Source organism: Eleginops maclovinus, chromosome 10, assembly GCF_036324505.1.
Source record: "Eleginops maclovinus isolate JMC-PN-2008 ecotype Puerto Natales chromosome 10, JC_Emac_rtc_rv5, whole genome shotgun sequence".
NCBI lineage: Eukaryota > Metazoa > Chordata > Actinopteri > Perciformes > Eleginopidae > Eleginops > Eleginops maclovinus.
In genome coordinates, this window is record NC_086358.1 from 8,408,391 (window position 1) to 8,425,523 (window position 17,133).

The window sequence follows — 17,133 nt, forward strand, 5'->3', positions numbered from 1 at the left end:
CCATGAAATAAAACTGTGAAATAATCCCAGTTAGGTAAATAAAAATTAAAAAACGACACCATACGATTCAATAGCCTAGATCATATTTATTTTCACCCAGAGATTTAAAGGATTCCGTTTTAAGCATCTCATTCTGAAATCACCAAGTGTCCCCAATGACTCCTGCATTAATATTTATTGAAAACGATACGGAGACAAGCGGATACTTATTTTAATCTCGTTTCAGAATAATTTATGAAGTTACGCCTGACGTCATCACACTGCGAGTCACTGTTCTACGTCATCATATAGCGACAAACGTTTTTTTTGTAAACATTAGCAAACGATTCGTGTAGACTGAAGTAAGGAAACCCATGGAAAGTCTTGTGAGGGTAATTTATGTTACAAAGCTGAACATCCGTATTTTTACACCAACAAGTTTGGGAGAATTTAACGCGGTTCGTGTTTGTTGTTAGCCAGTTAGCATGCTACATTAGCCTACAGATAAGTAAGCCAGTTGCACACAGGGTTTCCTCTATCAATGTTCCCTGCATTTACAATCGTTACATTTGAAGTACTTGTTCGTCAAAGCTCTAAGCATATAGCAACAGTGTAATTCACTTCACTAGCTGCAAATTCAATGCAATGACTAGTGCCAAACCTCGCTTACTTTACCTATCATGATGGTTCCTGTGTGAACTACAGAGGCAGCAGGACCCTAAAGCATCAAGGACTAAACAACATATGGCACGTTACGGATCTTCTTTGTGGCATTTTAAAGCGGATACATGAGTTCCCGTGTTTCCTCAGGTGCATGGAGGGGGCGGCTATGACTCCGACTTCAGTGATGATGATGGGCAGGGGGAGTCCTCGGAAAGAGGCATTAAAAGGTCAGATGAAGTACTTATATAGGGTCAGGAATATCCAGTGTGTTTCACTGGAAAATATTAGTCAATCTTAGACTAATATAATGTGTTTATTTTACTACTTCTAGCTTACATTTTGCCTTTTTTGTTGCTTTTCAGGAAACGAGAGGATGAAATCTTACAGAAGCCATTCCAGAAAGGGCGGCACTCCCAGAAGGCTCACCGGAGTTTACACTCGAATGAAGTGGACAGGTACTGTGCAATTACATGGAAATAAAAAGCATTTAGACCCCTTTACTTTACTCAAAGTTGCAGCCTTATGCTAAAAATCACATTTTCCCTCACTCTTTTACCTCCATCTAAACCCTGCAATGAGAAGTCAAAAAAGCATATTTGCATTCTGTACATTAAGTGTGACACACTAGTTTGTCCAGCTCAGTTTTTCCTCCCGGTCCACACTGCTGAAAAACACCCCTAAAGCCCAATGCTGCCACCGCCACGCTTCACTGTTCCGATGGCATTGCTCAGGTTAGAAATGGTGCCAGGTTTCTTCCAGGCATGACGCTTAGAATTGAGGCTAAGCAGTTCAATCTCGGTTTCATCAAACCAGAGAATCTTGTTTCTCACGGTCTCAGGTTTTCTCTGAAGGGAGGCTTCCGTCGGTCCACTCTGCCATGAAGCCCAGATCGGTGGAGTGTTGCAGTGTTTCTTGAGCAGCAGAAATCTTTTCACAGCTTTCCCCAGATCTTTGCCTAAACACAATCCTTTCTTCTCTGAGCTCTGCAGGACAGTTCCTTCTATGTAATGACATTTTGCTCTGATGTGCATGGTTAGCTGTGAAAACATATATACACATCAAGGTGTAGAAACATCTTACAGATTATGAAGAGAAATGTCACGCACCTGAACTATATTTCAAATGTAATAGCATCTGTCATAGTCATTTCCTTATTTTGAGTAACTTTGCCCAAAAATAATCTTAAATCCTTAAAGGGAAACGATTTACGTAAATTCTGCAACATTACAAAATGTAGAAAAACTGAAAGTATCTGAATTCACTATTGTTATAATAGTTTCCTAGTGATTGTTCTCTCTTTGATCTGTGTTTCAAAAAATGACAGGGACTTTAGGCTCCTCAAAGGCATTTTTATACATGGTCATCCCAGAAAACAGCTCTGCTTTTTCTCTGCCAGCTTCATAATACAGTTATATTTACAAGTTATAGTCCGCTCTTTGGTCACGTTAACAAAATATGCCGTCTACATTATATAATCTTTGTTTATCATTATTTTCATTCTTTCAGAGAGGAAGCCAGAAACAGAAGAGCCCACCTGATATCATTGAATGCTGTATCCTTTAAGTGTATAATTTATCATTTCTTTGTGTGAAATGATAACACAGATCAAATGTGTTACGTACATAATTTCCTTTATTTAAAATGAATTCCTTTATATCAAAAGCAACTGATTAGATGTCTCACATTTTCAAGCAATGTGAGACATCTAACATTTTTGCACTTCACATTGTATAAAAATGTTAGCATTCAAAGAGAGAATGACCTTAAGCAGATGTCTCCAGTTTGAGCGGCATAAGAAGTTTGTTGGTGACTACATACTTTATTATGGAGGACAGATGGCCGACTTCCATCGCACAGCGTAAGTAATGTGTCTCACAGTCATGCTTGGCTATCAGTCATCCAGCTGTCACTCTAGGATAGGAATATGTGAACAGTAACAGACCTTTGGTTTTGCATTGTTTTCATCCAACAGCAGTGTTAAATACAAATTATACAAGTTGCAAGTTTCTCCTTTAACTGCCTTCTCTTTGAATCTTTTCTTTCCCTCTCAGAGCTAAAGACAAAACAGATTACGATGTCCTGCGGGAGAATCATCGTTTCCTCTGGAAGGATGAGGACGAGGAAGACATGACATGGTGATCATTCATTAAAAAACTACTTATAAAAACAAGTTTTAATATTCAATATGCTTTTAGATATAGAGTTTTTCTTCTACATTTCTTCTCATCTTCTTCTCTTCCAGGGAAAAAGAACTTGCCAAGAAGTATTACGACAAGCTGTTTAAAGAATACTGCATAGCTGACCTAAGCAGATACAAGGAAAACAAGGTGGGAAGAATGGACAATGATTTATTGATTGACTTATCACCCAGTGTGAGCAGAAATACAGCCGCAGTGAGCGTTTAGTTTATCTCAAACAATGTGACAGCACATGCAGTACTAACGACAAGTGACCATTAAGAATAGGGCAGCTCAACATTTTGGTGTTGCATCAGTAAAATCGGTCAAGGGGTATTGTAGTGTTTTGTGTATGTCAGCTATGTTGTGATGTAGACATAATCCATATTAACACGTTATGTGCTTCATTAAGGGTTTGTAGATTTCTTCAAGTTTTAAAAAGCTGTATGTCAGTGGTTAAGGTTAGGAATATGCATGAAATCTAATTTTCAGCATATTCCGCGATTTTATTTACACAATCACAAATATAAACCTAAAATCAAAACAACGATTTCTTTTGAAGTAGAGTAATTCTGTTTAATTCATTTACATTTATAGTAGCAATATACAGGCCATAAAACAGACTTTCATACAGGCCGTTAAAACCTTGAGCTGCTGTTAGTAAAACACCTCTTTTTACTAACATTTAAAAAAGAAATCTTGCTGTGGCACCTGTTTTAGAAAACTCAATTCAGGTTTTAATCTCCCAGGTAAGGCGTGGTTGTGGCGGCAGCTGAGAAAAAGGATTGAAGTTAAAAAGTAGCTTACCCACCCTCAGAATAAAGACAAATAATACAATACATTCAGACACCTCAGCAATCCCAGACACTGCCGCCAGGACTTGGCAAGACCAAATTTGGGTTGTGCTCCAAAATCAGAGTAATTGTCCCAGTGGTGGTGTCCTGAACAAAGGTTGAATCAGTATAACTCAAACACTAATGTCCACCACTACTGAACCATTTTAAGATGAATGTTAGGGGTATGATGTGTTTTGGCAGCGAGCTCTGTCTCTTGTGTCCACTGGGCCATTCTGGTTTGAGGCCAGGCTTTTAAACGGACAATATGTTAAACTCAGGGCCAGTGTGCTTATGGCTTTATAACTGCAAACCGACCCTGTGCTCAAATATCTTTCCAGTGTGAAAGTGTTGAGGTAGACAAACTCTGAATATCATCAAGTTCACTATAATCAACAGTCACACCATCGGTTCACTAAAAACGTGCTATAAAATTATCATTAATCATATTTGTATGATGATCGCATATGCAGAGAGAAGTGCATCATTTTCACACGTTTAGGGAATTGTTGATAAGTTCGTAAATTCAGTGGGACAGCATGCAGATGAATCACAGAATGTGCGATGAGATCTATGTAAATTCATTCTTATGACTAAACCTAGAATACATAAAGATGATATTCAACGGTATTTACATAAAGATATGTGTTGAATCAGTTGAATTTCTTTCAAAAAAAAGGTTTACTTTGAGCCAATGTAGATTCATTTTGATTTAATCCTTTCAGAGCATGAAAGGTCATCAAAACAAACGCTATCGCATGCTAAAGACTATTCAAATACCGGACAAACACTGAGTTATGATAGGTTTCCTGAAATAAACCTTTTTCAATCAGATTTAGGACTAAAAATATTAATTTAAGGGGGCAACTTTAATTTATGCTGTGTGTTTTTCTTTTTTTATAGTTTGGATTTCGTTGGCGGACTGAGAATGAAGTAGTTTCCGGCAATGGTATGGCATAAACATGATCTGAATATCAAACTGATGTACTTCTGCACGTTGTTTGGTTTTCTTACTCCTTAAACTGTATACTATGACACTGAGTTTGTAGTACATTCTGTATGGCATTAGTATTTAGTATGGGTTTGGGGCACATCTAATGTTTCTCCTACAAACATGCCCACACAACACTTCCTGACCCTCTCCATTAGATGGCGACAGAGATTTACAGAGCCATATACATAGCAGTGCTTAAACACACAGTGGAAACGTCCTAACACAACTTCACCCACATGTACGAATATACGAGTATGGTGGATTTACTTTATCGATTGTCCTAATGTCCTGAAAATAATTAGATTTTACCCCTTGAGTTTTCTTTGTGGCACTATTCTGTATTGATTGATGTCTTAATTCACATGAATGGTCCCTTACACTTTTATTTGAGTTTGCTGTTTATGTCTCACCCCCAAAGAGAAACCTTATTTTACCTCTGCACTTCAGAGGAAGCCTACTTTGACAGCTTGGCAGCCCTTTGATGATTACTTGTGGAGGATTAGTACACACTTCTCTGTCTCCTGCTCCTCGGTGTGACAGTGACAGATATTTATAGGTTTATCTACAGGGACAATATCAGCGACTCTCTGAGGGTAAACCTGTCTCGGCAACTCATTGATATGCTTTGAGGCGCAAGCACGTTTTACGTTTGAACAATTTGCCTGTGTATATTCATCAATGCAGCCTCGCAAACATACACAGTATGTCTGAGAAAGCTGACTAAGCCAATATATTGTTCCAGATTAAGACGGTGTAATCCTGGTCTCTTGACAGTTCACACCCTGTAGCAATACTCTACACAGGAAGCGGGATTAGATCAGGTCAGAGGCGATTCACTTTAACTGTCACGTCTGTGATTTGTTTACATTAATGATTCCCACAGAAATACTTCTTGAGCACTATTAAGAGCACGGGACACTAAACTCTCCTGTGAAATCAATACCAATCTAATCCTGTAAAGTGGACCCCACGTCCTCGTTCAGTCGTGGAGAAAGGGCTTGTGCAAATTGAAAGTTACAAGTTTTAATATTGCAAGTTTAAGGTGGAAGAAGTGTTAAACGTGGACTCGATATGATTCATGTTTGATTGGGGCGGATAAAGGGCCTAATTCATACACAGGTGCTTACAATGCATTACTCATCACCAATAAAGCATTATTGTTCAATTGAATTCACATGGATTTAATGTTTCTAGTCCAGGCTCAAGTGTCAAATGAGCAGACCCCACCTTTGCTTGCAGATAAATTAAACACTAATTTCCTTTCTAAATGGGCAATGCACTTCCGTTCTAACACTGGAGAGCTTTTTGGAAATCATCCACTTATCATATCCTGTCCTCTGTGCACTTTGGGTCATGTTGGTATTAGGTAACGCTGTCGACTAGGAAGAGGGCTGACCTTCCTTTTTATAACCACAGTGTAATATGGGCTGAAGGAAGTTGCAGTTTTTAGAGGTTTAAGTTATGTTTTTCTTCAAAACAATGAAGGAGAAAAAGAAGGGAAAGAGTATGTCCTTGAATCAAGTTCATGAGAGCAGGATCAAATGTCATCCTCCCCCAGGAGGCCTAAAGTGTCCCGACATCTTGAAGAATGAGATTTACTTTTGCTTCATGCTCATCCTCCCCCTCTCTGTGTCTGGTCCAGGAACATTTATGCCCCTGAAAAACGTATGATGAATAGTTGTGTATAAGGGTAAGAGTATTAAGTCTTCAAGCGATAAAGACCACCTATAAACCAGTCTCGAAGAAGCCCTGTGGAGCTTTTTTGTTAACAAAAGTTATAGCTGTTTTCTTGAGGTCTAGCAACATGCTAAATGCGTTTTCTGCCGCATAACACATTTAAAAAAGCTTTTTTTTTAATAATGTAAATCAACTTCTCATCAACAACTAACCTCCTTTTAAAACTACTTCAAGTCTGATTACCAAAGTCCTTGCTACTTCTTTGTCATGCATTGAAAAACAAGAACACAAGGTTATCATCTTCCAGTAAAATGTCCATCGGTAAGGTATATTATTTTGTATTAGCAAAATTATAATGAGATGAATTTTCTGGAGCAGGCAGACATGTTGGGTGGAAGGCATGCAGACTTGGGTGTCCCTTCTGAGCAGTAGTCAGGGGGTCAGGGGTCAAGGGCCAAAGGTAATAGAGGCTATGCTTATTTTTGGTGGGCCTCCTGTCAAAGTAAATTGACTATGTTCTTGGCTTATGGAAGTTTCGTGTCTTTAAACATTTTTTTAACATGCGTGCCACCACACGCTCACTCACAGCAGAAATCAGGTTTGACTCATCTGTGTCACATTTACCTTTGTGAGTCAACCCACAGCCAACACTGTGACATTACAAGTTAATGGCCTGCAGATAAATGCAATTCCATTATCTGTTTGTTTCTTTTTCTCTCTGCTCCATCCTTACAAAATCAAGTTGATTTGAATCAGCTAACAAATGGTTGCCTTTGCATATTGTCATCAGTTTACCCCTATATCCTGTTAAAAAAATGGCCTAATTTGAAGTGAGATACTCCAGGATGCTTAAAAAAAAGTTAGAGTTAGCATGGCCTGGGTTTCAATATAGTCAGGATTTCTATTAAAAAGGAGGAGGTTCTGTTGGGCCAGACTAAATAAATCAGCCTTGGAAAAGTAACTATGTTAGAAGTGATGGCTAATTACCCCTCAGCCCACAAAGCTCTCACATTTGCCCAAACTAACAATAGAGACTGCCAGCGCCTCGGTTTTTATTGTTTTATAGTGTGCATCTGTGTGCTGGTATACAGTACAAAATATGAGTATTAATGTACGACAGAGGGAGACGGGTGTGTTGCAGGTCTTTGCACACATTCACTATGAAACTTAATCTGAGCAGTATGTCATGCTCTCGGTCTGCTTAGTTAACAGGATTCTGTGGAAATTGCAAAATAGGGTGTTGAGCTTCAGGTCAGTAGTCTGCAGTGCTTTTTAAACGGAAAAAACAGACATAAAAAAGCTAGATATGCTTCAGAGTCAGAGTTAGGATGGTGTTGTTTGAAAAATAAATATTTTGGACGCCAGTTGCTTTCCCCATATTTGAAGATATGCCTATCTGTGGTCAGTCAGTGTAGATTGTTCAGTTGTTTTCTAAAGGCTGAGAATTTATTGAAGGTTTTCTTCCTTGTGGGGGGTGGTGAGCAGAGTTGACTGCGATAACCGTACTGCCATCACAAGCTTAATAACTATTGCACATGAATGCAGCATTCTGACAGTCATTTTAACCATTCTGTGCTTGAAGAACACCCAAAAATCATTTTTGGTGTGGGCAATGCGATGTGTTTGGGCCATCCAAATTAAGTATAGTTTAGCACGGATAATTCCTAACATGAACTACTGTATCTGTACCTTTTTAGCATAGCTTTAGTTTGACTATTGGGAAGTACGCCTACTTTGATTCTTGCTGAGATTTGAATGAGAAAATATACTTATACTATAAATATACTTCAGTCTGTAGGCTTTGTATGAAGGTACAACTAGCAGCTGGTTAGCTTAGCCTAGCCTAAAAACTGGACATTTGGGGAAACCGCTTGACTGGCCCTGTCTGAAGATAACAAAATCCACCTAACAGCACCGTACTTAAACACATTATAGGTCACCTTTTTAATAAACAGTGTAAAAAAAGAAAAGAAAAGGAAATTACAATTAGTTTTAATACTGTATTTAAGTTCTTAACCTTTAAAGGAATTTACTTTTGTGCTTGCATGGCTAACACATGGTGATGAAAGACTGTATTGAATGTCTTGCACAAAAGCTTGTAACCAGATATTACTTTTAAAAGAGAAGAGCTGTGGTTTCCCCAAGCTCCAGTCTTTATGCTAAGCTAAGCTAACCAAATACCCGGAGGTAGCTTGAATCTTAATGCACTGACCTGAAAGTGGTGTTTTTTCTTCTTATCTAAAGGCACGGCAGCAATGCAAAAAGCGTCGTGAATGTCAAGCAGTCCTTTTAAAAATATTTAATTTGTATAAAGATAGATAAGTGTATGCACCGGCTCAAGTGTCTGCAATCTGTTTAGCATATTTTGTCATAATATCCCATTAAATTAAAACTTAATAAACACATTTTCTTTTCATAACATTGATCTTTTAACAGTTACTCAACAGTGAATACAGAGTGAGGGGTAGTACTAGCTTAGGTCACCTCCCCTTTGACTTCAGTAAATGTTAATCACGCAGCCATCTGGGGGTATTAGCGAGCATTGACGTAGGAGGATGGTAGTTTCCTTTCTTAATGAGTTTACTCAGCCAGTTTGTGGCCAGCTCTTTTCATTCAGCACGTGAGTATCACCTGAAGTGTGAGGATTCCCATACCCCAAAATAAAAAGGCATCTAACAGGTTAATGCCTATCATGTAGTGCAGTGACGCTCTGTGTGGCGCTACTTGAAGAGAGAACAGCACCAGTAAAAGTGGAGTCATTTGCCTTCATGTGGGAAAAGTGGGGCCAAGGGGGTGAAAACTATCAGAAAAAAGTGTAGATTAGTTTCCTGACCTTGATTATATTCAGTTTTTAACAAAGACGCTGCTTAGAAACACATTTCTATTGAGTCCACTCTGTCAGGGTTTTAGTAGCTTGAGGGTCCACATTCACACTCTTCACCTTCGAATTTATCACATTCTTTTATATTCGACATTGAGCTGCATCTATGCAGCAGCTAGGGGATTCAGCTGCTTACGGAGAGACTAGGCTGTCATGCCCTTGTGATTTACGTCAATGATGATGGTGAGTAACTGCTTATGGCGTCACACTGGCCCAGAGTAGAAAATGGCGTTGTCCCAAGTCACACCCACTAAACACCTAGGATTTAGAAGGGATTTCCCCGGCATTTGCAGTTTCTATTCACTTAGAACTTATGACGTTTTGAGTTATTTAAAAAATAGCTTAAATACGTACATGTTGCTGCTTCCTACGAATGAGGTGTTGTTGAGATTAATGGTCTCTACGTATTGTATAGCCTTCTGCATAGCATCCAAAAGTGTCAATTGTTTAATGCAGTTTGTCTCACTATAGCTTGAGCATTAACAACTGTGAAACCTAGAAAAAAAGACTTTCAGTTTTGGGGTTTATGCCGTTTACTGTAAAATCATTTGGATAATAATCCACAGAGTTTCAAAGTTTAGGGACCATGGGGTGTCAAAGTAATACTATTTAATGTTTATTGCTTGCAACGATAACCATGTTGTGTCATTAGGTCCAGAGAAATAAATACCAATACAGCTAAATATTCCTACTTAACTATAATCTCACTATAGTTTATTTAGTACGAAAATACAATGTTAGGGCATCCCAAATAAACAAAGTCAACTTCGTCACTACCCAGGACTAGAGCCAGGAGTGTCTTCTTTTTTCTGACGTCATAGGGCCCTAATCTAATGCAGCATGCCTCACTTCACCTGGGTGTTAGTGTGTCGAGCTTAGACAGGTGAGTTAAGGCGTCATTTTACCTCAGAGTAGGGAGCATGTCTTACGTCTGTGCCAAGAATGGACTGCTCTGACGCACTCGCTCCCTCTGTTACAATGTCAGGGAACCCCAGAGACCAGATCAATGCCACCTTAGGCTCCTCCAGGGATAATAGGCAGGCTGTGCAGAGGCTGGAGGGAGGCCTGAGGGGATAAGGTGAGGCAGAGAAATGGAGATGAGAGAGAGCAGTGGGATAAGAAGGAAGGGGTATAAAGATAGACAGAGTGGGGTGAAGGAGAGCAGCAGGGTTTGGAGGTTGCCTGACAGAATGTTAAGCCTTTGGAGATTTATAGTCTGCATTTTTCTATCCTAAAATAAAACATTTGCCTTTTTTGCTATACCATTCTGTTTTACTTGCATAATTTTCACTCGCTCACTCTCAAAGAGATAGAAGGCCAACATAGCACATGAATGTCATTTGAATTGGATTACTTGTATGTATTTATATAGATCATATGCTCTCTTGTCTTCCAGGTCAGTTCCAGTGTGGGAACAAACGCTGTGAGAAAGAGGAAGGCCTTAAAAGCTGGGAGGTGAATTTTGCCTATGTGGAACACGGCGAGAAGAAAAATGCGTTGGTCAAACTGAGTAAGCTTAAACATACACAATGAATTCATTTACCCTCTTCATGCTTTCTTAAGGAGTGTGCGTGCAGATTTGTGTGTGTGTGTGTCTGCTTCTGTGCATATGTGTAAGGCTGTCTGGTATGGGTTTCCATCCTAAGACCCGGCTCATAATAATCCTCCTTCAGGTATCATACTGCAGAAAATCCTGTTAGAATAATTACCGTAATTGGAAGACCTTGTGAACTCAGTCAAGCCAGAAAATGACAGGCTCTTTTAACAAGCTAGTGCAACAGGTCAAATCCAGACATTTTTGTCATGAAGTAAAAATGTTTTACAGTTAGTTATAATTCAAATGTTTTGACAGTCCCAATTGTTGTGAGAGGGATGAAACATAATCTTGGGAACCCACTAAGGCACATTGGAGAAATTGTATAAAAAAGGGATTATAGTGCACTGGATTAATGAATACTAAAACATGAATACATCTCTCAAAACACCTAGGATTGTGATGCTGAAACAACACAAAATAAAAAGCAAAAGTAAAACAGGAGTTCAACAGGGTTCTGTACTTGGTCCTCTTAAGTTTAGTTATAAATAATTGACCAGATTTACATAATTGAAGAAGCTTCCACCTGTATGCAGACAATACTGTCATAATATATTTTGTAGAACCATTTAACACATACTTATTGATGTGGGGTCAACATGAATTGAAAGTATAACTTCTGTCTAATACACATACAGTATGTGACCTTATATTAGAGGATTACTAGTAAGAAATGCAATACTTAAACTCACAGCACGTTTTAAAATTGCTGTTATAATAATGAAATGACAGTAAATGCAATGAAAACCTTTCCCCAGACATTATAATGCCATGTCTTTTCTATTTCAGGGCTATGTCCTGAATGCTCTTTCAAACTCAACTACCACCACAAGTGAGTACCTTCGGGACATTTTTACATTAAAAAAATGTAGATGTTTTTGTTCGCGATGAGTGATTTTAGAGATTGTGGAATTGTGTGCCCTTGTCTGATAGAAGTAGGGCAGGTCACCAAGGACAGTCAGCACATGATTTTAAAGCATGCCGTGGTTTTGGATTAAAACTATGATTTATGTCTGTTATATGACCTTACGAGCCAGAGTGAAATGATTATACATCACATCTTTTATATATATGTAGCTTTGAGGTTGGATGGAGATCCGAAACAAAGATGACCGTGATCTGGGAAAGTCTGTCATTAATTATGTCATGTCAAAGCTTTTTACATTAAGTTAGGATTTTTCAAAGTAGCTCTGAGTGTTCCAGCAGACTTCCTAACAAAATACATAAAAACCCTTCATCTGATGAAGCTCTAGAGAAGGTTCATTCAAGCGTTTTACAAAAGCTGTGATAATTGGCTGCTTTATATCGGGAATGAGAGTTTGTTTTGTAACTCTGTAGAAGGAAAGAGGTGAAAGCGAAGCCCAAAAGGGTATTGGAGGAAAACACGGAGCAACCACAGAAAAAGAAGCAGAAGAAGAAGAAAAGGAGATCGTCTTCACACTCCAAGAAGCAGAAACACAAGAGACACAGAGGTAAGACTCCTCTTTTTGAGCCAGATAAACGATCCCATTAAAAAGGCAGTAATCTCATCGGATGTGAACAGCCTGTGGGAGCAGCCCTGTTTATGTTTTTTCCCAGAAATGATATCATTTTTCTCTAGTGCTTGACATTACTTTGTATCGACTCCCTTTTGAGTCCAACCTATCTTATTATATAACTCTGTTTCTACAGACTGTTCAGCTTCCTCCAGCAGCTCAGAGGAGACGCAGTACTCGGACAAAGGTAGCCTTCATAACTCCTACGCGCGCACACACACACCAACACTACACTACACTCCCCCCCCCATTTTTTCCTTTAAAAAAAAAAAACCACACATTGGACAGTTTCTGATATACTCCCCCAGGTATCTAGGTCGAGGGAGGTATGCTATTCCTCAACTGTCTGTCTCCCCATTCCTCTTAACTTTTTTCTTGTCATTTTGCCCTTCACTGTGAGCAACGGGAAATGAAGTATGTCTTTGCCCCCGTGTCCCTGTTCTGTTTATTCCAGAATCTGGAAGGATGGATGGGTGGGCAGTGGTGTAAAAAAAAGCAAATGTTCTCTGGCCAGGGTTAGAACATCGCGTACAAGATACTTTGAAATCCATAAACAAACACACCTTCTATTTGTTTCTTTCTGTTGTAGGTGTAGTGTACATATTTTAAACAGATGATGAAGTTTGAACCTGATATGATGTTACAACATGCGTGCGTTTTTTATTTTATCCAGCCGTTTCTGCACAGTTTTATACTATTTCTAAAAGTCCAGCCATTCTAAATCAAAATCTGAATAAAGTCCAAAACCGGTTTAATCTCCTGCTTTTTCGCCACACACAAAAGGAGGCATGCACTGATGAGATATACAGTACTTGTTAAAGAAAGATTTGAATATAGTGATTAATTGGATCAATCACTGCTGGAGATGTTTTTCTTTGATAAATCAATCAAAGCCTAGTTCGAGAAACTCAAATCAAATTTGAGTACATGTGATAAAGCCATTGATGGATTTTTTTTCACATTTGGCGCTAACGTCCACTTGTTTTACGGACGAACTGGTTAGATTTAGGGGGTCTGACATCAGGGAAAAAGTTATTGATTATTAATTCATATGCTAATAATTTTATTCAATTAAACAATGAAGTGTCATTATCAGTGACTTCATTTTGAACTGAGCCAATCAGATGGATTCCTGTTGTGTGAGGCTAACAGTGGAGATCCTGACATTGAAACTGATGAACAAGGGGTTATTGCTCGACCTTATTTCTGACTGACGGCTCTCTGAATCTCACCTTCCAGACTCTGAAGCGGGGGATGTGCCAGAGGGCCAATCCGAAGCCGACCACTGGAGAGGACCCGCTCCTGCGGTGGAGGAAAAGTCAAGGTGAGGTTAAACAGATATTAAGTCTCAACCAGTAAGCTGCAGTAAAACCATCACAGACAGTCTTTACCACTTAGCCTACATGCGTTACTGATCCCTATATAGCACAGTATGTATACCACTTAGATACCTCACATAAAGCTGTTCCCAACTGTGTGAAAGTCGCTAAACCTTTTACTAGTACCCAGTACACCGCTCCCAACATTGGCAATGCTGTCAGAAAAGGTTTATTCAAGCATAGGAATAAAACTCATAGAAACAACACCATCATGGAGGACATAAGGCAGGGATGTATAACACAAGTATCACATTCATGGATACTTCTTTGTTCCATCAACTGCACTTTGTAAATTAGGTGCCTTTTTTGAGGTATGTTATGTTGACACTGCCGTTAACCACTATTTGTATTTGTTGTGATTCTGTACCAATGGTAGTTGACGTTTTATTTATAAGATTTTACTGTCTAGAGCTTGATGAAAATGTGAATGAATTGCTAACATCTCAGTTATTCAGGAACCCCTTCATACAAACACATTTGACAATCTGTGTCAGCATCGTACATGAAAGGCACCAACACTTCTCTGATTTCATTTGTTTAATCTTTCTAGGGAGGAGGAATTTGATGAGTACTTTGAAGACATGTTCCTTTGACTCTTCTGGATGCAGCGGGGGACCCTGCCGTGACTACACGTCCTTCAGTGCGCCACTGTTATTAAGCATGTTCTGTTTGGAGCCTTGTGTACATGAGTAGATTTATTTGATTATATGTTTCAGTACCGTTGCAGCAATAAACATGATGTTTACCCTCAACAAGTCGGAGTCTTTTTTTCACCCCATGTCTGTCATTTATCGGGTTTAAAACTACTATTATCGAAGCAGAACAAAAATATAAAAAATAGTTTTAGTAGCAGGGCTCTCAGTATCTTTGGCTGGATTGACATGAACATTAGAAAAATATGTGTGCTCCTTTTGGGGGAATTTTAATTTAAGACATAATATCTGCTGGGCATAAGCCAGTGGGGAGAAATGAGTTTGTTTGTGTGCATGGTGAATTTCCTGGTTTTGATGTTTGACAATTATTTAAAAAACTATATAAATTGACAATTGTGAACATAATAATAATACATTTATATTATAAGCACTTTTACAGGTGCCCAAAGTCACTTTACAGAGGTACATAAAAAGAAAGACAACAATAAATAAAGTAAAAGTCACATTAGAAATCGAGCAATGTAACAGAAATTACACATTAAAAGCCAGTTTGAAGAGGTGAGTTTCTTGAAGGTGGTGAGGTCATTGCAGATGGGTTGTGGGAGTGAGTTCCAGAGGGAGGGGGCAGCGACGGAGAAGGCTCTGTCCCTCCAGGTTCGGTGCTTGGCGCAGGTGGGGATGGATAGGAGGTTGGCTTCTGATGAGCGGAGGCAGCGGGAAGGGGTGTGGTGGTGCAGCAGGTCTGTGATGTAGGAGGGGGCCTGGTTGTTGAGGGCTTTGTGGGTGATGAGGACTTTGAACATCATTAACATCTAACTCCTATTTCCCTAAATTGGTGGCTATTGTAGATAAACAGCTGTTTCTGTAGCAAAAGGCATTTCTGGTTATCACCTAGTTTAATAAGTCTTACCTTGTCGGCTGCAGCCTTCATTTTAGACTTTGTGTTGGCTCCAAAACTGACATCCATAAAAAAGTTTGGTCCCATTTTGACTTGAAGCATCTCCAGAAAAGTCTGACACAGGTTGGGCTCTTGTTAGACACAAGATAAATAAACTTCAGTTTGTTATCTTAGCTGCCATCTAGATTGTAAGGAAGGAAAATTGATCGAGAATCAACTCTTCTTTGTTTTCAAGGAAAGAGGGAGAGATACCTGACTCAAAATGTTCAATTTGTCCAAAACTTGTGTTATCGACTCATATTTGCAATAATATCAGGCCTTACACAGCAGACATTTTGTCTTGTCATTGTAGGAAAAGCACAGAGATGAGGCAGGTGTTTCCCAAAGCATTAATGATGCCCCAGTCAGCTGTGACATTGAGCCAAGGCGCACAGCACCTGAAACCAATGCAGCTTAATTAAAATCAGCCCTCATTAGTTTGAATTATTTACACCTGTGCTTTTCCTGTTGTGAATGTCAAAATGGCCTCTTTGAAAAAGGCCTTTGACATTCTTATGGGAACACTGTTACAATAATTGGCAATTTCTTTTATAGATTTTTTTTTAAGCCATGCCATTTTTCACCTTTATTTGTAAGTTGACAGAATGGGTTTGAAATGATGGGAACAGAGAGAGGGAGCAGTGATGTGTAACAAAGATCTCAAGGGCGAACCTGGGATGTTGCCTTGAAACTACTTAGCTAATAATGGGCTCCTAAGTGGCATGCTGATGGGAACATTGCAAACCTATCAGTTTAACATGAGCATGTTAGCATTGTCATTGTGAGCACATGAGCATGCAGAGGTTAGCATTTAGCTCAAAGCTAAACGGGTACAGCCTAAGTACAGCCTCACAGAACCATTTGTCCCAACACGGCTCTGAGAACATGACAACAAGGACAACCATGCGGGACTATACTCTAAACAGGTTTATTAACACCACTCACCAATGGAGTGTGAAGGTCAGCCATTTAAGCAGAGCTTTGAGGCATAAACCAAAAAAACATAATGCAGGGTGCATGTAAGATGTAGGGAGGAAGAAACAGATTGCACAAATAGGCCATCTTTTATAGGCTTAGAGCCTATGTGATTTCAATCAGCTGTTAACATGACCATGTCTGCTGATTGGCTGCTGAGGTTGTCCAGGTCCGCCTCCATGAAAGAAGGTGTTACAAATGGCTCTAGACTTGTTAAACATGATCAAAATAACTAAACCTGGTTATCTTGTATGAATTAAATCTGCACTTTAGGTTTGGTACTTTCTGCAGAGTTGTGCTCTTGTCTTTACTAGTTAAAATTCATGAAATCGTAAGACAAAATGGTCAAGCTCTCTGATGGATTAGCTAAAGACGTCCCTCTGTCCAAGGGCAGATTTAAGTGCTGCCACGACCTCAACTATCAGAAAAGGAAACTGCGTGAGGTTGCCGAGAGATTATAGAGCTTGGCTTAAATAAAGACAATTAAGTTACCTCTTACTGCTCTGTCTGCCTCGTTTAAATTTCTCTGCTTTCTCAGGAGAAGCCATTCACTCTGTGATTCCTGGCAGTGTTCAGGCAACAGATGGTTAAGTATAGTAAATGGTACATTGAGTAATAACAGCCTGTTGTGTTTGAGTGGCTGTGGGATATAATTTGGCCCCTGGCTATACTTGTGCACCTGGATGCATTTACAGTTGATCAATTGAGTTGTCAACATTCTGTTCTTCTTGGTTAAAGACACATTTACGGCCTTTATGTCCTAAGAGGAATTTTAAATAACCTTAAAAAATGTCAAGCTCCCCCCTTCATGCCACGTTTTAAAACATATAAAAATACTACCGTGAAAAAATGTCTT

General features: G+C 39.2%; 1 protein-coding gene and 1 long non-coding RNA gene across 3 annotated transcripts; one reads left to right on the forward strand and one right to left on the reverse strand.

Annotated features, from left to right (window-relative positions):
- The first annotated feature begins 270 nt into the window (after positions 1–270).
- On the forward strand, positions 271–14,467 carry fra10ac1 (FRA10A associated CGG repeat 1). The gene is made up of 14 exons (XM_063894042.1): positions 271–371; positions 790–869; positions 1,005–1,097; positions 2,149–2,194; positions 2,424–2,500; positions 2,694–2,777; positions 2,885–2,969; positions 4,556–4,601; positions 10,601–10,714; positions 11,588–11,630; positions 12,137–12,270; positions 12,470–12,520; positions 13,573–13,657; positions 14,263–14,467. Exons 1-14 carry the CDS (start codon positions 354–356, stop codon positions 14,303–14,305), a joined length of 999 nt encoding a protein of 332 aa, XP_063750112.1. The 5' UTR covers positions 271–353; the 3' UTR covers positions 14,306–14,467.
- LOC134871322 (uncharacterized) lies at positions 2,257–15,679 on the reverse strand. 2 transcript variants are annotated; one of them, XR_010166670.1, is made up of 4 exons: positions 15,276–15,679; positions 13,566–13,635; positions 10,134–10,269; positions 2,257–3,591 (listed from the first exon to the last, which is right to left on the reverse strand). It is a non-coding gene; the product is annotated as an uncharacterized LOC134871322 (long non-coding RNA). The 2 variants fall into 2 exon arrangements; XR_010166669.1 differs by having other exon boundaries at positions 2,257–6,302.
- Positions 15,680–17,133: the final 1,454 nt, after the last annotated feature.

Excerpts from the sequence above, each read along its gene's own strand:
- fra10ac1 (XM_063894042.1), top strand. Across the intron at positions 870-1,004 it reads TCGGAAAGAGGCATTAAAAG|GAAACGAGAGGATGAAATCT; the intron begins GTCAGATGAAGT and ends GTTGCTTTTCAG. Across the intron at positions 13,658-14,262 it reads GCGGTGGAGGAAAAGTCAAG|GGAGGAGGAATTTGATGAGT; the intron begins GTGAGGTTAAAC and ends TAATCTTTCTAG.